Here is a 24,922-nt window from a genome sequence, read left to right as displayed (position 1 = left end):
AAGTGAATGCAGCTCCTTTAAAATTCTAAATAAAGGCAAATGCTTTAGAGAATGACTATCTGTGGTGACAGACTGTGTACAATAAATGATATAAAAGATAAAAGAGAGAAGGTTGTAAATGCTGGTGTGTTTCTTTAAAGAACTGTGACATACGTACTCCACAAAGCAGGGATCCCTCAATTAGCAGGCTACCTTAAGCCTGAAATTAGACGTTAGGCTCATCTCGTCTCCTTTTGGACCTAGCTAACAGAGGAACCCCAACTGCCTCTAAGACATATCTATTTACTCTTTAACTACATTCCATGAGAACACTAATCAAATTTGTCAAGGTCTTGACCCATATCCTCCTTCCGAGTGACCTCCCACCTTTAACTCCAAATTGTCCTTTTCTCTCTCTTTTGCTTCTCATCTGTGCCTCCTCCTGCCCTCTTCCTCCTCCTGTCTCTATCCCCCTGCTAAGAATAGTTTCCATCAAGTTCAGATGTGATTTGGCTTAACACAATTATATCCCATCTCTCTACCTTCTCTCTCCGGCTTCATTCCCTGAGTGCTTAATGGGAAACTATAAAGGGATGGTAATTAACCGGAGAGGGCACTTTTATTAATTAGGTTTTAACAAGAGATGGTGCTGAGGAGGCGGGGGGTAGGGGGTGGGGGAAGGAGGCTGGGTGGGTATAAAACTATCTTAAGAACAGTGTTAGTTCTAGATACACGCAGCAACACAAGTCTCACGGCAAGCCCTGCAAGTCTGTCATTTCTTTTCTTACGAAGATGCTTTAGTTTTAAAATCCCCTTCATGTCTCTTAACATTTGTGTTAGGAGGTCAATTACTGGATAGGCTTTGTGTCAGAGTCAGAGTCCTACAGATGACCTTCAGGCTGTGTGAAGAGGTTTCATACAAATCAGTTGTCGTGGTGTTGGTTTATTTTTGTACTCTATTTGTACCCTTTTTCACTTCTCTGTTCTTCAAGGGGAGGATTTAATTAGAACCACTTTGCTGAGAGAGTAAGGGTTCAGGCAAATAAAAAAGAGAGAAGTCTAGAGCGTGCTGCGGATATACAAAGCACTGGCCCACTTAGGCCTATCAGTGGGCTGTTGAAGTTCAGCGTTCAGAAGCTCAGCCATACACACATTCACACACACAAACACATATATGCAGATGCTGAAGGTTGTTGTAGAGCTTAAAAGCAGCAGAAGTCAACGTAAGCCGGCCACGCTGAGGCAGAAAGTGAAGGAATAGGAAAGGAGGGGGGACTGCAGCATTTTGGGGGTTGTAGTTCCCTTGTTTGCCCTCTAGGTGGCCCTTGAGCACCACTGAGTGTAAGCTGCAGTGGGATACTCGGGAGAAAAAGCAGGAGAACCAACACTGCACCACAGAGGGATGGACGGAGGGAGAAGGGCTTGATGCAGCCATGCCTCAGCACACCGGCTAGACCATAGAATGGGGGGAGGTGGCAAAATGCTGTATTTTCTTTTCAGCGTCTTCTTTCTTCCTTCTTCCATCCTTTGCTTTCTGCTCAGTATTTCAGGCCTTTGAGGATATCTTCTGAAAAGTGACCCCCTGTGCTGATTCAGGTGTACAGTTGCTTGTATGATCTCAACTGAAAAGCACTGATCACTAGAGCAGGGAGAGAAGAAACAGCCTAAGCTCACTATCCCCAGTGCCAAGGGTCAGCTAGAGGGGTGTAAAACATGCAGCATTGTAATGCGTTCTCTGGACAGATTAATATGGCTGGGTTTGGTAAATATTGTGCACCATTAATGTCATTTACACATATGTATATACCTTGTGTGGCTTAAACCAGACCTGCACCTGAGGTCTGGGACGTGGACTAACTGAGAAGCACTAGCCTCAACAATGTGGGCCGGATGAGTTAATTTTTCTAATTGAGATAATAGGATAGACACAGATTTCCAATTGTGGGCATGATCCAGGATCCAGAATGATGACCTAAGCTCTGGAGCAATAGAGCTGCATTCTCATTTAATCAGATCCACACAGCTATGTTCCAACACCTTGTGTCAGCTTTCACCATGAGCATAGAGAAGCTTACTGCAGCAAAGGATGGCACAAGCTCCCTGTAGTATGTGTGGTACTGTGCAACCAACCTTAAAGCCCTCCATTTCATTTACATTTGGCCACGTAACATGTCACCTTCCTGTACATTTTTTCTTCATTTTCTTTCTGTGCTAGTGTGCTCCAGTCCTCCAAAGGCACGTTCTCCCTTCAAAGCACAGCACCCCCATTCTTCAACACACTTGGACACACACACACTTAACAATGATTTTTTCAGTGGGAGCTGTTTTCGCTCACTCAGCACACCTAATAATCTATCACTGTCTCTTCCAGCTTCTCCCTCGCTCTCTTCTTTTGCTTGCTTCTTCTTCTTGTGATTCTCCTTTTTCCTCATTTCCCCCATCCTAATGTTTAGCAGAATATGTTGCCTTTATTCTATCACATTTACATCCTGCAATCATGTTTCATTTGCTATTCGTCCTCTTCTAATTTCCTGTCCCTCTTTTCTCTTTTCTTTCCCTACACATTCCTTCCTTCCTCTCTTCTCTATCAATCAGTCTGATATCAGTGTTTTTTTGTAACGCTCCATCTTTCCCCCTTTGCCCCCAGGGCCCTTCAAATAATCTGTGCAGCAAGTAAAACGTGCAGCTGCTGTGTGTGTTTTTAGCACAGTAGCATATTTTTGTCCTGCATTTCCACACCTTCACAATGGAATAATGGAAGACTCTTTTGTCACACAGCTTTTTTATTTTAGAGATCTTAAGTGAAACTTGTTTAACAGAAAGATCAGTGATAGTAAATCATCCTAATGAGGTTCAAAATGATTAGCCTGCTGCTGCAAGAACACCTAGCTTGCTGCTAGGCTAATTCACATGAGCATGAGCATGAGGGCTTCTTTTGCTAATTCAGCAGGCTGTTGTTGATTTATTAATTTGTATTTGTGTATGGAGTATAATTCTGTGTATCTTTGTCGGTGTATTGTGCTGTTTCCCTTCAGTAAATGATCAATTTAGCCACCCACTGCTAGGCTAAAATGCTCATCTAGACAGGTTGGATAGGGCCATTGCTTGAAATTGCTTGAAAAGATTAATTCTCTCTATGCAACTGCAGTTCATTCATTCATTCTCTGCAACCGCTTCATCCTGTTCAGTGTGGCAGTGTTTCTGGAGCATACCTGGAGACGCAGGTACACACCCTGCACAGGGCACCACACACTAACCTGGTCATTCACACCAGCAGACAGTTTTACACTACCGTTTGACTTACTGACAAATTTGTCAGCAATTATTCATATTTTGGAGGCAACCTTGAGAATGAAATGTAGAGGGAAAAAGTGGCAAAAATGTTGATTTTAATTTGCAGAATTTGCAATAATTTGCAGAAATAGGTGTTATAAATATCTTGTCTAATATCTTTCACAGAAACTGAGATCATTTTGTTGTGGACCTACAGAACCTTATTTATTTATTTATTTATTTATTATTGGGCGGTACGGTGGCGCAGCTGGTAGTGTGTTCTCCCTGTGTCTGTGTGGGTTTCCTCTGGCTGCTCCGGTTTCCTCCCACAGCCCAAAACACACGTTGGTGGGTGAATTGGTGACTCAGAAGGGTCCGTAGGTGTGTGTGTTGCCCTGTGAAGGACTGGTGCCCACTCCAGGGTGTATTCCCGCCTTGCACCCAATGATTCCAGCTAGGTTCTAGACCCACTGCGACCCTGAACTGGATAATTGCTTACAGACAACGAATGAATGATTATTATTATTATTATTATTATTATTATTATTATTATTCATGTATTACTTTTTCTTTTGTGCTGAAACCAGATACCATCAAATTTGTCTGAAAATGTCAGTGTATTTTTACATTGAACCCACCTCTCTTACTAGTTTTGCAGTTTGCTATTAACATAATGACAGTGATTGAGTGACTTCCATCTTCATTGAAAAAGCCAAAACCCATCTCCCAGTCCTGCTGTTTCTTGGTGCCTATCCCTTCTTCTCCCAGTGGTTTTCTTGCTAGGTTCCTGTGACAGTTTGTGGGCACTTAATGAAGCAAAATCCCTAGGAGGCTACACCAGTGGCAATTTGAGAGAGAGAGAGAGAGAGAGAGAGAGAGAGAGAGAGAGAGAGAGAGAGAGAGAGAGAGAGAGAGAGAGAGAGAGAATGAGAAAGCATGGAGAAACCAAGCAGAAAGAGATTCCGCAGAAGTTAAACTTTGGAGGGTTGGATGCAAATGATATCAAGAGGAAACATTGCGTTTTAGGACACATCAAGCTTACTGCCATTCATCCGACCATTACTGAGCATCTGTGGCTTAGCGCCAGCTGTATTTTCATAGTGTCTTCATAGTGTACAGTTGGCTTTAGTCTGCTTTGTTGGCATTAGGGAGTAACACCACTGCCTTGTAGTCTGGGTGGAACACGAAATATGTCTTATTGTTACCACAGTCAGCTTCTGTTACTCCGTATTCTGTATGTGGAACAGGATATGTTGTTTTTAAGGCAGTATTAAGCCTAGTCTTGATTTACCACATGAACCATTAACTATAAAAAACTTATCTAATGTTCTTCATAGGAACATTTCCAATACCAGCAAGAGTTCCTGGACAAAAATGCATTAGCCTGCATTAGCCTCCTCTGTCTCTGGGGATAAGAGTGTTTAACATACAGTACATTCCCATGTTGGATTTTACCACAGTGTGGAAACAAGTACAAGCCACAAAACTGTAATTTACAAAGCTCACCACCTCCCAGATGAATTAAACATGAACTGAAGCAGCTTTAATAATGTCTACCAATTCAACAGAATATTATAAACATTTAGGTTAAGCTTAGGCTTAGATGGAAAAGAATAATCAATGATGATATAAACCTGATTCCATATCACTCTTCCCTAGCAGTGTGTGAATAATAGGGAGAGAGAGAGAGAGAAAGTGAGGGAGAGAGAGAAAGAGAGAGAGAGAGAGAGGTCAGACTGCTCCCTGTAATCTGTCTAGTTTATGAGAAACCTGAAAATGAGAGTAAAGGATTATGAGGGAGAGAAAGAAAGGAAGCTCCTTTAGGTCCCTCAGCCATTAAGATAGGAGAGAGAGAGTCTCATTCTTTGTTTTACTGCAGCAGAAAATCATTCACTTCTCCACTGCTGCCCTTTTCCCTGAACACAATGCAGCACAAATGTAAGAACCTGAAAGAGAGAGAGAGCGAGAGAGAAAGAAAGCGGTCATTGGTATGATGTAAATGTAACATTTGCCCGGTCACAATTTATATGTGGGTTGTTTTTAATTTTAGGAGTTATTTTTATGATGGTTATTTTGATCTTATAAGAAGAGCAGAGAAGGCTGCAACATGTAAAGAAGTTTAACCTATTACTGCACTTATTACTGGGTGCTGTGAGCAGCTTGGCCAATCACATCTCCTGAAGATGTTTTGTGGGCGGTCGTGCAGATCTATGTCATGTTATTTTTTCACCAATGTGTCTCAGTATATTGTAATGCACATCACATATGCTTCTATTCACCCATCAGCAAAAATAAAAAAAACTGGAACCAGTGAAGTGAACAACTTTTTGATTATTTTGTTACAGTGGAACTTGTCAAAAGGCGGGTAATATTCAGCAGCAACTGAGCAGTCATTTTTGTTTTTAAACTTGGAATCCATGGCCAGTTAAAGGAGTTTGAATTGTAATGGTCATAATGTTTGGGTCAGAGCATTTTTTAAAATGACACGTCTTGCAAGTGGTTCCCACTATGCAATGGATAGTACCTACCAAAGGTGGTCCAAATAAAGACAAGCTGTAAAATGGCAACAGATCCCTGAGCTGAGTGATAGCCCCAGGTCTTATCCCACAGAGAAGCTGTAGCACAGGCTGTGATGGTCGGTGTGTTCTGACACCTTTATGTCAGAACCAGTGTTAACTTTTTCAGCAGTGTGTGTTACAGTAGCTCTTCTGTGGGACTGAACCAGACGGTTTAGCTTTCCCTGTACATGAGCCTCACTGATCACCAGCTCACTGGTTGTCCTTTGGACCACTTTTAGTAAATATAAATATATTATTATTATTTAATATATTAATATAATAATATCACAGTATTACAGGGTGTTTTTGCGATAACTATATTCTTAGTAATAAAATGGTAAAATACTTAAAATTAGAGATGCACCGATTTTGAATTTTTTTAGCCGATATGATAACTGACAATTAGCACATTGGAGTTGCCATTAATGATATTAATAACCAATCATTTAATATTTTTGTAATTAAAACAAATTCACATTGGATTAAAACACATTATTTTGTCTTTTAAGTTTATTAGTTGTAATTAAATTATATTTTTATCAAATATTTACTGCTGGTTCCGCATGAATGATTTCTAGAGGGGCGCTAATTAGTGCAGCACCTGTTTTGTTTTGGAGAGTGAGGGAGAGAGCAGCAAAAAGGGAAGGGCGGGGGGAAGGGAAGGAGTCAGTGTGTTTGAGCAAGTGTTTGTAATGGTTTAGCGTCGTGTTTCAGCGATAAATTCAGATGTTAAATGACTCTATATCCATTTTTATGTGTTTTTAATACAAAGGGCTCCTGCACTGTGGTGGCTGAGAGCATCTTTCTGTTGTTTAACCTAGGGTGACCAGAAAAAAGAGGACGTGGGGGGGAGGGGAGCTGATGAGCTCCGAGAGCTCCAGAGCTTTAATTCATCCGAGAATTTACATTTACGTTTCGGCATAGCTGCTCGAGATGAGGGTAGGTACATGAGCTTTGCCTGACGTGAACAAGGACTACTGAGGTGCAGACTGACCAATTAAATGTTTACAGAGAAGGTTATCGACCAATAATGGTAGCGCTACAGTCAGACCGTCCAATCCGAAGATTTTAGGCTAATTTACCACGCCCCCTTCTCACTCAAATGAACCAAACGGAGTAGGGGAGGGCGGGACTAGTTTGTGAACGAAATTCTTCACGAACTCTTATGTAAGCTCTAGAAAAACAAAATCCCGGACGTTTGTGAAATTCCGCCCGGACTTAAGTCTAAAATAGAGGACATGTCCGGGTAAAAGAGGACGTCTGGTCTGTGTTTGTGTTTTTACGCTGCTATCGGTGTGTGTGTGTGTACTGAGCGTCGTTGATATTTTTTTAAAATTAGTTTTCACTACAGAGAAATTTAATCCCTGAAACGGTTCTCTGCAGAAACTTTGAAAAACCTCTGCACGGCAGACATAGTTGTGTATTTACAGGCGTCAGTGCATATACGCAATCACAAAAGGCGGCAAGTTATCGTGCAACATCATGTAATATTGACAAAAATTCCAATTTTGGACCGAAAACAATAACTAAAAAATCCACATATCGGCAAATAATATATCGGCCAACTATATATCACGCATCACTACTTCAAGGATGTTGTTAATTTTAAAAACATTCTATTGCAACAAAATAAATGTTAAAGATTTATTTTGTAGAAATACAAACATTTGCTTATTTTGTAAACAGCAGTAACCTCCCCAGATTCGGATTTTGTACAAAATAAAAAAATAGATCAACCAAAAATCTGAAGTGCATGAATATTAAAAGAAAAGATTTATACAGAAATATCTTTAAATTAAGAAATTATGCTTCAAATTAAATAACAAAAAAAAAAAAAAAGAAGTGATATGACACCACCCTACTTGAAGACCCTGCAGATCTACAGTTTTGGAGATGCTCTTTAAAGGAAAATGACAACAATCACATTTTGGCCAGATCTTTTCACTTAGCCATATTTTCCCGTCTTCTGTTAACGCTAAGTACTGACTAGTGCCGAATGGTGGCCCTGCAGGTAGTGTTTCTGCCACACAGCTACGGGATCTCAAGAGTCATGGGTTCAATCCTTGCCTTAGGTCTCTGTCTGTAAAGAGTTCAGTGTGTTCTCCCTGTGTCTGCGTGGGTTTCCTGGTGCCCTGTCCAGTGTTTATTTCTGACCCACAGTGACCATGAACAGGATGGAGCCGTTACAGAAATAAGTGAATGAATTAAAGTTCACTTCATGTCTGATATATCCCACCCTCCACAGGTGCGATCGTAACAAAAAGATTAATGTTGTTCATTTCACCTGTCAGTGGTTTTAATCTTGTGGCTGCTCGGTGTATGCACCAATGTAATCACAATAGCTATATTTTGTTCTGACCTTTGTCACATTATTGATTCATCAAAGATTTTGATTATGCTTCAAGATATACATATTTTTTATGTTAATCTTTTGTCACGTTGTTTATTCACAGTATTACATTTTTGTTGTATATATTCATTTGCAGTTTATACCAGTGTAATCACAACAGATATTTGTTCCTGGCAAATATTTTTCCTCATGTTTTTGATTCACAAGTGCCTATGTTCTGTCTTCAATCTATCTTTTGGTACCAGTACTGAAAGGGTTAAGAGCATACAGTGTTGTGAATGGACTGCATAACCTCCCAGTGCTGCACTGAGAGAGAGAGAGAGAGAGAGAGAGAGAGGACTTAATGCTCTGCAGTCTTTTCTCCCCATTTTGTGGAGCTCAGCAAATAATTGTTCTACCTTTAGCTTTTTTCCCCTCCTCCTCCTCTCTACACCCTCCTCTCCCCCCTCTCTCTCTCTCTCCTCTCCTCTCCCCTCTCTCTCTCTCTCTCTCTCTCTCTCTCTCTCTCTCTCTCTCTCTCTCTCTCCTCTCCTCTCTCTCTCTCTCTCTCTCTCTCTCTCTCTCTCTCTCTCTCTCATTGGTTACGCTTGGAGTATGGTGATGGAGTGGTGGAGGCGATAGCTGAGGCAGTGGAGGAGAGAAGACCCTCATAAGGGAAACCTTTTTGTTATGCAATATTTAATGTGTATATGACAACCCCCAGCTGCTGTGCCTACGATATCATTCAGCTCTCGAACGTCTGTCAGCACATGTAGCGTGTGTGCATTTGAAATGTCTCAACGTTTTAGCGCATATTCATCTACCTGTCATCTCCTCAGCTGGAGAGGTGATTATACCTAAGTGCTCACATTTGAGAAACGAAATTGCAAAAATATAAACAGTCATTCAGAGTAGTTGGATCTGAATTGGTATCAGTGGTGGTGTTGGGAACCAGGGGTCTTGTAACCTTGAGAAGTCTGAGGCAGACTAGATGAAAGAGTTAGGAAGGTGGGTGCTGCTTGAGATTAGACTTTTTAAATACAGTCCTCTCTCTGGAGCGTACATGCAAATTCAATTTTTTCCTGATTGCCCACAGTTTGTCTGTTACCATCAGTACATAGGAATAGTGTAGGTTTCAGTTCTACTTCCCTTATGTGAAGTCATTTAAACAGGCTATGTTTAGTGGTCTGCAGTCATGCAGGGATACACATAGTGGGGTGATATAAATGGGATATGGTGCAAGGCAATTTAGATTTGGTTTTTGCTGTGTTTGGAATATTTTACTCATTGACTAATTTACTGTTCAGTATGTGAACTGATTGGAGGACGAACAAAATGCTTGTAAAGACACAAATTTCAGAACCCCTGCTTCATAAAAAATCAGCAGACATTCGCATGGCACATTCATATCCTGTCTCATAAATGAATCAAATGGTGAATTATCTTACACTAGGCACTGTCAGTTCATTGATATTTCTGCTGACATTGTGATTTATTTTAATAAAAATGACCTATATTTACTAGTAGTGTTAAACAATTAAAAAACGTAATCGAGGTAATAACATTCTGTGATTTATCATGATTAAACTCAAGAAAAATGAGAGTGGTAAGGGCGACAAAGTGGTTAGAAGAAACCATTCTTTTTATTTTATTAAAACAATTCTGAGTAGGGGGCGGCACGGTGGTGCAGCAGGTACATAATGTAGTCGCAGTCACACAGCTACAGGGACCTGGAGGTTGTGGGTTTGAATCCCGCTCTGGGTGACTGTCTGTGAGGAGTTGGGGTGTGTTCTCCCTGTGTCTGCGTGGGTTTCCTCCAGGTGCTCTGGTTTCCTCCCACAGTCCAAAAACACACGTTGGTAGGTGGATTGGCGACTCAAAAGTGTCCGTAGGTGTGTGTGTGTGAGTGAATGTGTCTGTGTTGCCCTGTGAAGGACTGGTGCCCCTCCAGGGTGTATTCCTGCCTTGCGCCCAATGATTCCAGGAAGGCTCTGGACCCACCGCGACCCTGAACTGGATAAGCGCTTACAGATAATGAATGAATGAATTCTGAGTAGCTTTTATATTTGAATTGGACTCTTAATTTGCTGAGGCAAAGTTTACAATGATGTAATCTACCTTTTGAACTAGTGACATGGTGCATATATCTCCTAATAAAATCGCTAATACAGTAGGCTGTATTGAACAGTAGGCTTTGTTAAAAGGAGTGGATGATGGGAGGAAGTAGTGAGCAGATTTGGTACAATTATTTAAAAAATGTGTTTTAAAAAAATGAATGCATTAAACTTTCCAGACTAATCATGCATTAATATTGACAGCACTGCTATTTACATTTACAGATAAAACCGGTGTCTGGGGCCATTTTCTTCATTGTTATTAAGATACCACTGCATTGCATTATGATACACCTACTGTCTAGATTCTACTGTCCGTCAGCTGTAAACTACATTTTTGCTGCATTATGAGTGTTAAATAGTGAACTATAGAGGAAGTGAAACATACTGTTGCGATTTTAAACAACACTACAAAATGGCTGACAAAATATGTACTGCAATAGTTCTGTAAATCTGTATGAAAGGAGCTTTTGAGTGTGTGAAAGTGGTCACGGGTGTGAGCGTGTGAGTGACTGGGTGAGTGTGTGAAACTGTACACAGTGTGTGTGTGTGCGTGTATATGAGTGACCAGGTGAGGGTTTGGAAGTGTCCATAGGTGTGAAGGAAATGAAGTGGTTATAGAAGATGAATGAATGAAAAAGTGTGAGCAAACAGCACGATTAATCATCGTGTGCTTTATACTGTTTCCCATTTTGATTTTCTCATGTGGGTTCTGAACGACCTGCTGTTAATTTTGAAAATGGCCACAAGGCATTAATAATATTAATACTATTAATTATATTAATAATAGCATTTGTGCGATTATACGTTGGCTATAATAAATTTGTGGCTGCTGTGTAAAACTATGCCTTAAATGTTTGAAGAAAGGGATCCTGTTGTAAATGAGGAGTTATTGATTTTATTAAACTTGGATGAAAACATAAATTTTCAATAAGCTTCATTGAGCATTGTTTTAATAACCTCTCTCCCTTGCTCTCATTCTTCCCTCTTTTTTGCAGGCTCCTCCTCCTCCACTCATTTACATTACACACTAGTTACATTAGCCTTGCAGCTGCACAGCAAATCTATGTCTTAATTGCTTGGACTTATTTGGATTAAGCTGCTACTGGAGGATGTAAGCAGGTAGATTTGACTTTGCTGTGTTGAGCATCCTTTTAACAAATCTCTCTCTCTCTCCCACTCTATGTGTGTCTCTCCCTCTCTCTCTCTCTGTAGGCTCCTCCTCCCCCCCTCCCCTCTCTCCGCTCTCTCTCCTCTCTCTCTCATTCTGTCTCTCTGTCTCTCTCTCTCTCCTCCCCTTCCCTTCTCCCTCCCCCCCCTCCCGATCCTCCTCTATGCTCAGTTCGGTGTGTGTCTCCTCTTTCAAAGGGCGCAAGGGTGGGAACAAGTCGTCCAACAAAGCATGTTCCAGCGCCGACATGACTTGTCCGTCAGACAGCGAGAAGATCGTGATCAACTGCGGCGGCATCCGGCACGAAACGTACCGCAGCACACTCAAGACGCTGCCCGGGACGCGCCTCTCCTGGCTGACGGAGCCGGATGCCTTCAGCAACTTCGACTACGACCCCAAGTCCGACGAGTTCTTCTTCGACCGCCACCCCAACACCTTCGCCTTCATCCTCAACTACTATAGGACCGGCAAGCTGCACTGCCCCAGCGATGTGTGCGGTCCGCTCTTTGAGGAGGAGCTCGCCTTCTGGGGCATCGACGAGACGGACGTGGAGGCGTGCTGCTGGATGAATTACCGGCAGCACAGAGATGCTGAGGAGGCACTGGACAGCTTCGAGACGCCTGAGCCGGACCCGCCTGAGGACGACCCGGCACTGACCGGCGGGGCAGATGGAGACCTGAAGCGCCTCTGCCTACAGGAGGATGGACGCAAGCCCAGCTGGTGGAGCGTGTGGCAGCCACGCATCTGGGCGCTCTTTGAGGACCCCTATTCGTCCAAATATGCCAGGGTGAGTGTGTGGGAGAGGGCGTGTGACTGGGTGGGTGGGCGTCCGAATGTTTTGGGGGGGACTGGTAGTGTGTGAGCTGCAGCAGTAAGAGGAAAAACCTCTGAGCACAAGTTTGGTGCAAATGGTGCATGTCGTGAATGAGACCTTTGAGAAGTCTGAGCTTTGGATGTTCTGGTAACACTCAAAGATTGATGGATCTTCTTGCCATTTTTATTTTCTTTTTCTTCCTTCTGCACCTTTTCTCTATCTTCTGTTCATCATGCTCTCTCTCTCTCTCTAGCTCTGTTGCTGCATGTAATTAAATCACTCTCTCAATATCTCTTGTTCCCATCTTATCCTTTTTTTCAGCTCTCTTCAACCTGTTCTCTTTCTTTCTCACTAAAACATGCTTCTGATTGCCTCCAAATGAGTCCGCTCTGTTTTTAACGCATTATTATTTCTTGTTAACTCTGCTCCCGTTCTTGCTGCATCCGCACAGCCCCCCCTCCACCTCCACTTTCCCACGCTTGATTAAATCCCCCTTTTTCCTCCTCTGAAGCGCCTCTCACTCACTTGACTCCCATCGTTTTTGACGCTCGCATCATTCAATCTCGATTAGCGCATTATCTCCCTGTGCACTCTCTCGCTTCTCCCGGGCTATCGTTTCCTCATCCTTTCCTCTCTTTGTCCGTCCAACCACTCATTTCTCTTTCTCTGTCCTTCTTTCCCCTCACTTCACCCTCCTCCCCCTCTTTCTGCCCTCAGGATCAGGCTGGGAAGAATTTAGTTTGCAGAGCTGTATGTTTCTCTTATACGAGTCTCTTATGAAACACCCCACTGTGTAAAACAGTATACAGTTTTCTTTGGGAATTAATGCAGAGATGTAAGTACACTGAAACACAAATCTCATGCTGGAGCAGCTGCACATGAGCATAACATCCCCATGCCCAATGCCAAGCATGTTCTAGAGGAGTGTAAATCCCCCCTGAACATTGACCTGTGAAGTAGTGAGACGCTCGGGAGAGACAGAGCTCCATTCACTCCAGTGGGATGAGATGGAGTGATCCAGAAGTAATCATCCAATGTGAGCACTGGATTTCACCAAAGCTCTTGTGGCTGATTGCAATCAACTGCTCAAATAAATGTTCAGACATCTAGCCTCAAGCGTTCCCAAAAGAGCAGAGACCATTACAGTGTAGAGTCTGCTCAAATAAAAAAAAAGAGAAAGCAGTAGAATCATGTAAACTAGTTTGAACTTGAGAACAACACTGGTGTTTATTATTAAGGTCAGTGAGGATGAAGGTCTAGTTGTAGGATCAGCTGGACCCTCCCTGGAGACCGTCTTTATTACAGTGGTGTTCAGCTCAACAGTGTCTAATAAATTCAACATCCATGGTGCACTTGGGGCAGCCGCTTTTTACCTGCACGGTGCTGCTTGAGTCCTTCCTTCTTTGTCCCTCTTAAGTTCTTAGAGCTTGAGAGTTATTACTGATGCTTTGCTTTACTGCTGCAGTAACCGTGTGAATTTACCACACTTCTACCTCCCTGCCTTGAACAGCTCTGATTGATGCTTGCTGCAGCCAGCAGTACAGGTGCTCCATGACGGTGAACGAGTATCCTGCAGCTGAACGCAGCAGCATTTCTCATATAAATTTGCAGTGATGAGCTTTTCCCATGGTAGCTTGATTAATTATGAAGGTGCAACAGTATGCAAGCAGCGGGGTTGTAGTGATTATCAAAGAAATCAATGAGTTACATGAGTTTGATTATGGGAAACATAGTTTTATTTACAAACTCTTGAAGATTCTGTAACGTTAGTGTTGAATATATAGTTGTACTGATTGATTGCGGTACACTACAGGAAGTGTAGGGGATTGATACGGCTTTGTGGTTTCAATGTCAAAAAGATATCATTGTTGGAAAATATAATGCTGACATCGCTGTGACCAGGGAAGGTTAGAACCACTGTGTCCTAGTGGCTTACGCAGCTGTCTGATTAGTGTTCCAGCCCATATCCCACTGCATACAAAAGGTTACTGACATGATGTAGGTACACGTCAGTGACGTCACTACTCATTACATGCCACTCTCACTTCATGTGACTGATGTTTACTTCCCTCAGCTCTTGCAGTTATTGCAGTTCATGGGTTTTAATGTCTTCTATTGCTATTTAAAGAGAAATGGGGAAGAGATTTGACATGCTGTGATCAGGCACCAGAATTGAGTCTATATCAATTATATCGGTTATTTTTATTCTGTTATGTCCCCACTGTGTGTTTATGCACTGTTCCTTACGTGTAGTAACGTGATTCTGCCCCTATCTGCCACATGGAAGCAACCTAAACGTAGAGGCCGACCAAGTGACTCAAACGGCTTGTACCAAAGACAATCACAGCATCTATAGTTTTGACGTGCTGTGTTTTGACTATAATTAAGATGACAGTGCTCAAAAAGCAAGCGAGGAACAAGTGCCCATCAACATTAGAAAAAAATATCCCAGCTTTAATACTGGAGCATATTTACAGTACACACCTCTTCACTGAAATATGAGTGTCAAAAATACAAAAACATTATAATCGTTCATTAATCATAATCGTGCTAAAATGTACAGTTAATCGTGATATTAATTTGCACTCATATCGCCCAGCACTACCTCAAAGAACATATAGAACATATTAGTACCTTTAATTAGGGAACATAATTCTACCTTTTTACTATTGTATTATAATTGTAGATTTTAAAGTCGTGTTAATTTCATAGACCCCATTTCATCTCCAGGACTTCGATTATGTTATTTTATTTGACACAGTTCTATAATGAAAACTTACAAATGTTCACCTTAACTGTTTTTCAGTGGATTTCCTATTGTTCATACCGATACCGGGATTATATTAACCAAAATGTAAACATATGTTGGGATAGAAATGTAGTCCAGCCCTAGGAGAGAGTATATTTAAAGGTAAAATGCTATCAGTGTAGAGAGCGAGCTACGTTTAATGTAGATTTTATGTATGATTAATAATTAATTATTAATAGATTACATGATTATGGAGAAAAAACTCAGACATAATGAGTTTAAAATGTGAGCAGAATGGTGAGATAGGACTTGTAGGTCTTATGCTTACAAACACACACACACACACACACACACACACACACACACATGTGCACACAAAATAAATCCTCAGTAAATATAGGTGTACACCACATTTTCAGCCTCAGAGGATTTGAGTGGATGTTCCTGCCCAGCAGAACTGACTGTTGGATTTTCTCTTTGGTCTGCAGCAGCACTCATGGCCCTGTTTCATGCTTACTCAGCACTAGCCTCGACCATCAGCTCTGCTCTCCATCGCCTTCTTATTCACACACTGAAGCACACATGCTTTTGAGCCACTAGATGGATAGATGCACATTATGGGTGTAATAAGGAATGCACAGTTTAAATAAAACAGTCGTGTCTTGATTTGTTGAATTTTGAGTCCTTGAGTCCTTTTTAAGCACTGTCTGAATATGTGCCTTATATTAAAGGGGACACAGATATGTGTTCACTTGTGGGAAAGAATACATTCCCTTTAATGTATTAATATGTATTGGTTTCTAGGACTATTAAATATAAAAATACAGTCGCTCCCAGTTGAATGCTGGCAAACAAACTCTGCTGAGAAATGCATTTATTCATCGCAGCGGTTATATTTTACAAGCTTTAGAGTGATCTGAAAAATCCTGTGCTGATCTAATGAGTATAAAGAGAGTCGCAAATGACAACAAATTAGCAGCTATCTTGTAGTATTAATGTATTCTTTCTTCAGCTTCTTGCCTAGTGATTGTGCAGGTAATTGTTCCTCTCTCTCTCTCTCTCTCTCTCTCTCTCTCTCTCTCTCTCTCTCTCTCTCTCTCTCTCTCTCTTTCTCTCTTTCTCTCTCTCGTTATCTAAAAATCTATACTCATTTCAAGTGACAAAGCCCTCCTGTGAACTAGATTGTTGTCTCTTAAGAAATATTTTTTTGCTGATGAAGGCCATATTTGACTTATTGACTGGCGGCTCACAAGCGACGTCCACCTTTTGCTCCCCTTCGCTGGGCAGTAACCCATCTTGACCCATAAAGTCATATCAAAATGGTGTTTGTATTCTTGACTTATGGCAAAAAGGAAGAAGTTCAACTCTCTTCTCATTTCTCTTCATGCTCAATAATGATAGTGAAGTCCTTGGGCCTTGTGATTTAAAAAGAGGTACTACTGATGTGAAAATAGGGTCACTGTTTATTCATCGCACTGTTTTCAGCCCAGGTTTGTTCTGTCCAGTTCCCAGAAGTGAACAAGATCTCTGCTGTTCCCCTATTGCACAATGCCACCATTGACGGGAAGGTGAAAACTAGCGCAGCATGTCACAGCAAGTTATGTCACTGTTTTTAAAGTACTGCTAACAGTGGCACTGGAGTTCAACATGCTTGGAGGAGAACACTAACTGCCAATGTTGAGGGCTGTGCTTAGATGAATGCCCCACTTGGGAGACCCCTGATACCAAATTCAGATTTTATTTATTTGTTTATTTATTGATTGATTTTATTTTAATTGATAGCATTTTTACTAATAATGATTTTTAACATCGCCTGATTTAACCGCTCAGTCGATATATCGAGCCTCACTCAGCAGCAGATGAGTGCAGTGTGGTATTTAATCGTATCTTGACCTGCTCTGCAGTTTTGAAGCAGAGTTTTGTGAACAGTCTTGGTGGTGATAATTGTTGAAAGTGTGTTTGACGTATCGGAGTGTGTGAAATCAGTTGCGGTTACAGTAGGATTCCCTTTTTATTGTGAGAGAGTGCTTTACTGGGTCTTTATCACTGCTGACACACGCTGCTTTATTAGTGGCTACTGAACAAGTGCAGAGAGTCATGCTGCGCTGCTAATCATCCCTTACATCCTCTCTCTCTCTCTCTCTCTCTGTCTGTCTCTCTTCAACTCTCCTTTTCCTCTCTCTTGCGTTCTTTCTTTTCCTTCTCTCTGTCTCCCCCACCACTCTTTCTTCTTTCTTGTCTTGTTCACCTCTTGTCTTTTTTCCCCTCATTCTTACTCTTTCCCTTTAATTTTTTCACTTGCCTGTCCTTCACTCATCTCTTTATCTCATATTTCTCTCTCTCTCTCTCTCTCTCTCTCTCGCCCTGTGCTATAGCGTAACACTGCGGCGTCTCATACTAGCTGACTGCGCGCTGATTTCTGCTGCAGCACAGAAAGGCTGTTTAACAGAGCAGGAGAAAGAGGAGGAGGGGTGAAAATAGAGGAGTGTGTGTGTCTGTGAGAGAGAGAGATGGGGAGAGAGAGGTAAAGAAAGAGAGAGAGATGAGGTTAGAGAGAGAAAGGAAAATTTAGAAAGAGGCTATATGTGTATTATCCACCTACCCATACGTTTGCCTGCTTTATTGCTGTATTTCTGCACTGGATTCCTGCTGCTGTCTGCATTCTCTCGTTGACTTATCCCTGTCAATAAAGCAGTCCCCTCGAGTGGCTTTTTTCATCGTATTCTTTGTACTAGGTCTGAGAAACGACCAAAATCATGATGTGTTTATCTGCAGGGTCTGATATCCGAGGGGATCAGTGATTAATCAGATACAGTGCTGTAACACGCAAAGCCTGAGTGTCCTGTAGTTAGTCAGGACTAAAGCGGTTTGGGGCGACGTCTCGTTGTGACCTTTCTGACCATTATTATGAGTGAGCTTTAAACTGTGCTCGTTTCTATCTTAAGAACCGTTTCTATTGTTCTGACCAAGGACAGTGGAAGCTTGAGGCTTGAACACACATCGTCCCAGACTGCTGCTTAGTTAAGAATTGTGAGGTCACAGCATAGGGGTGTTTGTTTGCTTCTGATTGAGTTAAGTCTTTTACAGGCAGTTTTACCCATCGTCCTTGCAAGGAACACACACACACACATACTAGTGCACTTAGAGCAGTGAGCACACACAATCAGAATGACTGGCAGCCCTCCCAGTGCCTGTTGGGCAGTTGGGGAGTTTGGTGTCTTGCTCAAGGGCATCTCAGCTGTGGATGTTGAGGGAGGAGACTATGCTGTTCCTTCACTCCCCCAGCCACCAGTTCTTCTGCCAGTTGAAGGATTAGAAACTGCAATGTTCCAGTCCCAAACCTGCTTCAAACCTGCCCCAAACAGATGCCCACCCTTTTTCAATTTATAATTATTGTTTATTTGATGTTTGGTTTCTGTTATCTGTGGCTAGCAGAGTTACCCACTGCATTAACCTCTCTGTTTGTTGGTTTAGTGGATGCCTGATTGGCTACACTAGCCGTCTGAAATTCTGGGTCTCTGGTTTATTCCCAGTGGTTTTGTGAGGTGTTTGTGTAATGCATGCTGGGTAATGTAGTAAGACAACACAAAAATCTGTTGAGCACTTGAGGCAGAGGGAAGCTGTATATATCCAATATTTATTTTTCTTAAGCAGTGTTCCCAAACATTTAAATTAACTTGTTTTAAGTTGGGGCGGCACGGTGGCGCAGCAGTAGTGTCGCAGTAGTGTCGCATTCACACAGCTCCAGGGGCCTGGAGGTTGTGGGTTCGATTCCAGCTCCGGGTGACTGTCTGTGAGGAGTTGGTGTGTTCTCCCCGTGTCCGCGTGGGTTTCCTCCGGGTGCTCCGGTTTCCTCCCACAGTCCAAAAAAACACACGTTGCAGGTGGATTGGCGACTCCAAAGTGTCCGTAGGTGTGAGTGTGTGAGTGAATGTGTGTGTGTCTGTGTTGCCCTGTGAAGGACTGGCGTCCCCTCCAGGGTGTATTCCCGCCTTGCGCCCGATGATTCCAGGTAGGCTTTGGTCCCCCCGCGACCCTAAATTGGATAAGCGGTTACAGATAATGGATGGATGGATGTTTTAAGTTGTTTTATCCAGTGAAATGGTCTCATTCTTTTGCAATATGGCAGTGGTCCTCTATAGAGTGACTCCAGTTAGGGTCCAGACCTGAAAATAATATTTTATATGATATCAAAACATCAGGGAGGGGAAAACTGTAATTTGCTGATTGTCTTTTATTTAAGAGAAAAAATATAAAAAATATATTGATCACCTTAATTGTATTTTGTAAATATAAACTCGTAAATATAAAACGTGACACCTGCAACACACTCCAGAAGAGTTGGAACAGATGTTTGCCAGAGTGTTTCATCATCTTTCTTTTAATTACATTGTTTTTATGGGAACTGAGGATACTAATCGTTGAAAGTGGAACTGTTGCCTGTTCCTATGTGGTACGAGACTTCAGAAGCTCAGCACATTTTGGTCATCATTATTTGGTTCTTCTTTCCATTATGTGCCATAGAAAACAGATTGCAGGCAGGCAGTCTCACACACTTCGTGTCTATGAAGCCATGCTGTACATGCACATACAGAATGAGGCCTGGCATTGTCTTGCAGAACTAACAGTGGACTTCCTGGAAAAAGATTTGATATACATCTCAATTTACACCTCCAAATCCGTGGGACATTAATTTATATGCAGGTCACACATGGGCACCAATGCACCTCCCATACCATGAGAAGTATAGATTTTGCAACACTCCTTGATAACAATTTCTTAGATAACTCTTTACAATAAGAGCACATTAATTAATGGTACTTAACACAGTTTTGAGTAATAAGATAGTAATAAACATTACTAAAACTGGTGTGTGACACGCATACATTTCTGAATTTTTTATATTCAACAAATAATTAAGTTCACCATTGAAAAAAACATGAAAACAATTTATAATAAAATAATAATAACAATAATAATAATTGCAATAAAACATTTTATTTATTAATTTATATAGTGTTTTTTAAGAAACCAAATTATTTTTTACAGTGTGACTCTGCTCTTTAAGACCAAGTGAACCCTATGTTACATTTTCTTCAACATTTAATAAAAATAATAATAATAAAATTAATACGTCTAATAACAGATTGAAATATAGCTCTGTCACTTTACTTCAAATTTCAGAAGCAGCCACATTACCTACTTAGTTCATATATTCTTTCTAATTTCAGACACGCATACTTGTGTCCATCCCGTCCCCTCACTGCAGCGGTGCTGGCGGTCAGAATCCCCTCCACTCGCCCTGACCTCGTGGCCATTCAGAGACGCAGTGCATTTCATTAAGAGCTGCTTGCTCACAGCCGAAGCCATAAATCACACGGATGCTGCTCTCAGGGGCACAGTGACAAAGAACGGGATTACATTACTAATATCAGCACCAAGCACTTTCTCTCTCCATATACTGATTATCCTCCTCCTCTCTCTCTCTGTCTCTCTCTCTCTCTCTCTCTCTCTCTCTCGTTTGCTCTCTCTCTCTCTTCTCTCCCTATACTGTTCTTTCTTTCTTTCTTTCTTTCTTTCTTTCTTTCTTTCTTTCTTTCTTTCATTTCCCTGTCCTCTCTATTTATTGCCTTTTCTCCAATCTCCCTCTACTCCCATCCACACACACATTCTCTCTCACACTCTCTCCTTCTCTCTCTCTCTCTCACTCTCGCTCTCTCTCTCTTGCTTTCTTTCTCTCTAAACTCTCACTCGTTAATGTTGTTTAACATTGTGTCTCTGCTAAATCTGTTTGGAATGGATTATTGTGCATTTGGATATTTGTGTGTGCTTCCAAGTGTCGTATCACTGTGTTAAAGAAGCCCTCTCTGCTCTGTCCTGTCTTAAAGACTTACTAAATGTGTACCACGTTATTTGGCCCAGTGTTCGATCAACAACCTGCGGCACAACAGCCGCTCACCTCCAAAAAGCCATTCGCCAAGGATGAACAAGTGTTAAATGGACTTCACAAACACACGCAGCGTTTCTTAGCAACAGCCTGGAGTCAAAACAGGCCGCTATACATTATTCTTAGTAAGCGACTTCATTCCCGAAGAAGGGTGTAGTGAGAAGGTGTTAATTACTGTCAGACCTCAGTGTTTCACCTTAGCCCGATGGAAATGATCAGAGGTTACTGTGTTTTTACTCATTTGCAGCTGTAAAAGTCACACACTAGAGCAGTTTAACACAAGCGAACAGTGTTCTGGGGTCTTAATGGAACAGCAGTTTGGAACAGAATATCACAAGGATCAAACCTCACAGCCCTGTGCAGAACAGATGGTTTCAGCGCCTGTGATTGGTGAGACTCGGACGAAGGGGCGGGGCAATTCTGAAATGCCTGCTCTCTATGTAATTTGCACTTTTTATCTTCTGATTTCTGACTTGGGCAGACCAATAAAAAAAGAGAGTGGTCTTGTTTCACATTGTGTGTGTTGTTGGGCTTCAGATCGTCAGATGAGTTTGATTGGAACAAATTGATTTTATTTGTAATATGTCCCTTGAAATCTTGCAGAAAAGTGGTAAATCATTTAAAGTAAATGTACTTCTTGCTCACAACTCAGTTCAGTTTCTCTGATGTGTTTTCAGTGATCTAAAACATGTGTAAACACCTAGTTCATTTTAAGGTGTCCTCAGTAGCTCTACAATGCAATATCCACATCTTAAGGGGCTCCCTCCTCAGCTGAATGTTTGTGACAGATGTGCACAGTTGTTGTGCTGTGTGTTTTCTCTCTAAATGACTGTTCTTGTTAATGAGATGGATAGGTCGAGGGGGGTACTTTTCCTGTGGTTACCTTTCCCAGCAAACTGAGCCTTACCATTCTCCTTGTGTTGTAACGTCTCTGGTAGTGTGCTGAGTGTGGAGCTGACCAGTGCGGAAATCATGGGTAGTGGACGCTGTGCTGTTGAGCTGTGGTATCTAGTGGTAAGTAGCTAATCACATAATTGCAGTTTCTAACAGTTAGTTAGATAAATAGCTCCAAGCAGGTTTTATTTAAATGCAGACGGTTGTCCATGTTTCTCTTTGCAGATCATTGCTGTACATCCAAGAGTATAAACAAGGTTAAAATTTAAGTTCTCCCCTTTGAGCATCTTTTTCTGAATTTGTTTCAATTACGTACAAGTGAATGATCCATATCTTGAAATAAATTAATATTTTCTAGCGAATTATATTGTAGTGGAGGTTGTGTTGCTGCCACAGTGTGGTGTGTTTTCCCATTGTCTGTGTGGGTTTCCTCCAGGTGCTCCAGTTTCCTCCCACAGAGTGTGTAAATGACAGGGTGAGTGTGTGAAACTCTTCACAGGTGTGAGTGTGTGAGTGACTGGGTGAATGTTCGAGACTGTCCACAGATGTGTGTGTTTGTGTCTTTGTGAGTGACTGGGTGAGTGTGTGAGACGGTCGACAGGTGGCTGTGTGTGTGCATGTGTGTGGTTTTGTGACTGGTTGAGTGACTGAATAAGTGTGTGAGTGACTGGGTGAGTGTGTGAGACAGCCCATAGGTGTGTGTGTGTGTGTGTGTGTGTGCCTGCATGTGCGTGTTTGCTTATGACTGGGTGAGTTTGTGAAATGGTCCACAGGTATTGGTGTGTGTCTGTGTTAGTGAATGGGTGCGTGTGACAGTCCACAGGTGTGCGTGTGCTTGTGTGTGTTTATGACTGGGTGAGTGACTGGATGAGTGTGTGAATTTGTCCACATGTGTGACTGAGTGAGGTGTGAGTGTGTATGTGTGTGTGTGTGTGTGTGCGTGCGCATGTGTGTGTGTTTGTGAGAATTTGTCTCTGTATGAAGGGGATGTTTACAAAATGAAATGTGAAAAAAAAAAACATAACTGAGGATAGTGTTTTCATAAGATTGTTTCATGTTTTTTCACCATCATCTTTGCTAAGAAACCTGGGCAGAACTCCCATTTTAAAGGTGTAGTCCTGTGTGTGTGTGTGTGTGTGTGTGTGTGTTAGCAGCAGCTATTTCCCTGTGTGTAGTTGCGTCTCCCCTGCAGGTGTTTGGAAACATTTAGTGACACTGAGCGGTGAACACAGGCGCTGAAAATAACCCCGCGCGTCACTGCTCTGGGCTCTTTTGTTCTTGAAAAGTGTGTCGTGCCTCTAACGTGGGCGTATGGGTATCACTCCTCACTTCCACAACCAGCTTTGATTTATTTATTACAAACACGGGGGACGCACTGAGCACAGCAGCCCTCAGTTTACATACGCTTACAGCCCAGAGTCTGCTTTCATCTACTCGCAATACAAGCACAGCACAAGGTCGAGTCATTACACTTAGCATGCCTTCACTCTTCAAAACGTTAAAATGACCTCCTTGATTGTACACTATAAACACAGCTCCACTGAGTTAATATTCAGAACCCCCACAGAGCAGGTGTGATGTGGTGGTGGATCATTCTCAGCGCTGCAGTGACACTGACGTGGTGGTGGTGTGTTAGTGTGTGTTGCGCTGGTACGAGTGGATCAGACACAGCAGTGCTGCTGGACTTTTTAAAGAACAGTTCACCAAGGTAACAGTGGCCTGTGTCACAGATGGAGGACTAGAGGATGTCCAACACGAACTGTGCCGCGAGAGATGAGCTACTGTCTCTGACTTTACATCTACAAGGTGGACCAGTGATGTAGGATTGTCTCACAAAGCGGAGAGTGAGAGGACACAGGGTTTAAAAACTCCAGCAGCACTGCTGTGTCTGATCCACTTGTACCAGCATAATAGAGGGAAACAGGTCTGAAACAGTATGTAGAGGAACAGACGGACAACTGTGTGTAATCTTAATGAACCATTTTTACAAAGCTTTGTGTGTCCATGAAGTGTCCATCGATGTCGGACCAAGCCAGGAACCGTTAATTATGATGCTGTACGGAGACTTTTTTGTTGTGTGTTTGTGGGGAGTTTTATTTTCGACATGAGGACTATTTATGCGGCACGCACCTCCTCACGCCCCCCTCCACGTCCCCATCCACCAGCCTCTAAATATAGTAGAAAATTAAGCAGGGGGATATGGGGCGAGATGCTCTTCTCCCTGCATTCTGCCACATACAGGACTCCCAGCCTCGCCGCTTCTTTTAGGAAGCATGGCTTATTAAAGCAGGAGGACACTGCACTTCTTTGTGCTTAATTTCCTAATGTCCCTTAGGCATGATATGGATAGGACAATGACCCGCCCATACCGCATTGGCAATATGCTTTGGTCAATGTATTAATAGCATGATGTGATGCGATTGGCCATTGATATGTTGATAATAAATCAGGTACTGGTTTTGAGGGCTTAGAAACTCTCTGATTGGTCAGGATGCCCACAGCCCTTTGTATAAAGCACTGGGATTGGTTGGAAGGCTCATTGGAGACATAGCTCTGCAGTCTCAACACAGCAAGGTGTGGCGTAGTTATTTATTTATTTATTTATTTTCCCCCTCCTCATAAACGTATAAATATTTTTTGCTGGATTTTTCACCTAGTCATTAATCTTCTTCAATTCCAGCCTCAGCCTTGCGCTGGGTGCTAATGCATTGTCACCGGCCTGGGTCCATCACATCAGCCCAAAGCCCAGGGAGAATGAGACCAATCAAACTCTTAACACTCCAGAGGCATTAGCAGAACTGGCCTGGCTCTATTTTATTATTAATTTAACGTAGTAATGAGCAGTAAACATAATAATAACAACTATATTGTGTCACAGCAGGCAGGCTGACGTCAGCTGCGTGTTTCTTTTACATTTGGGAAGTTACTAAAACCCTGGCTGCTCTAGAATATTTCCTATAACTGTTCTAAATGTTTTACATTGTGTATAGGGTTGTCTTTGACCATGGTTGGGGTTTGAGACACTGCTACTGTGGGTGCAGACGACACCTGCGCTGTGCTCAGGAAAAAAGCACTGGGACATAATATTTCATAA

The 24,922-nt window shown here is 42.1% G+C and overlaps 1 protein-coding gene across 5 annotated transcripts in view; it reads left to right on the top strand.

The window, feature by feature from the left end:
• The window catches only part of kcnc3a (potassium voltage-gated channel, Shaw-related subfamily, member 3a), an 89,754-nt gene that overhangs the window by 1,777 nt on the left and 63,055 nt on the right, over positions 1-24,922 (top strand). For all 5 annotated transcript variants that reach the window (XM_066641583.1, XM_066641582.1, XM_066641580.1 and 2 more), the window contains exon 2: positions 11,469-12,211. In XM_066641583.1, coding sequence (XP_066497680.1) covers positions 11,469-12,211 — 743 coding nt within the window. The remainder of the gene's footprint in view (positions 1-11,468; positions 12,212-24,922) is intronic.

This window comes from Hoplias malabaricus, chromosome 13, assembly GCF_029633855.1.
Source record: "Hoplias malabaricus isolate fHopMal1 chromosome 13, fHopMal1.hap1, whole genome shotgun sequence".
NCBI classification, from domain to species: domain Eukaryota; kingdom Metazoa; phylum Chordata; class Actinopteri; order Characiformes; family Erythrinidae; genus Hoplias; species Hoplias malabaricus.
The sequence above is the reverse complement of the archived record's forward strand: the minus strand, read 5'-3'. Positions and strand labels throughout refer to the sequence as shown.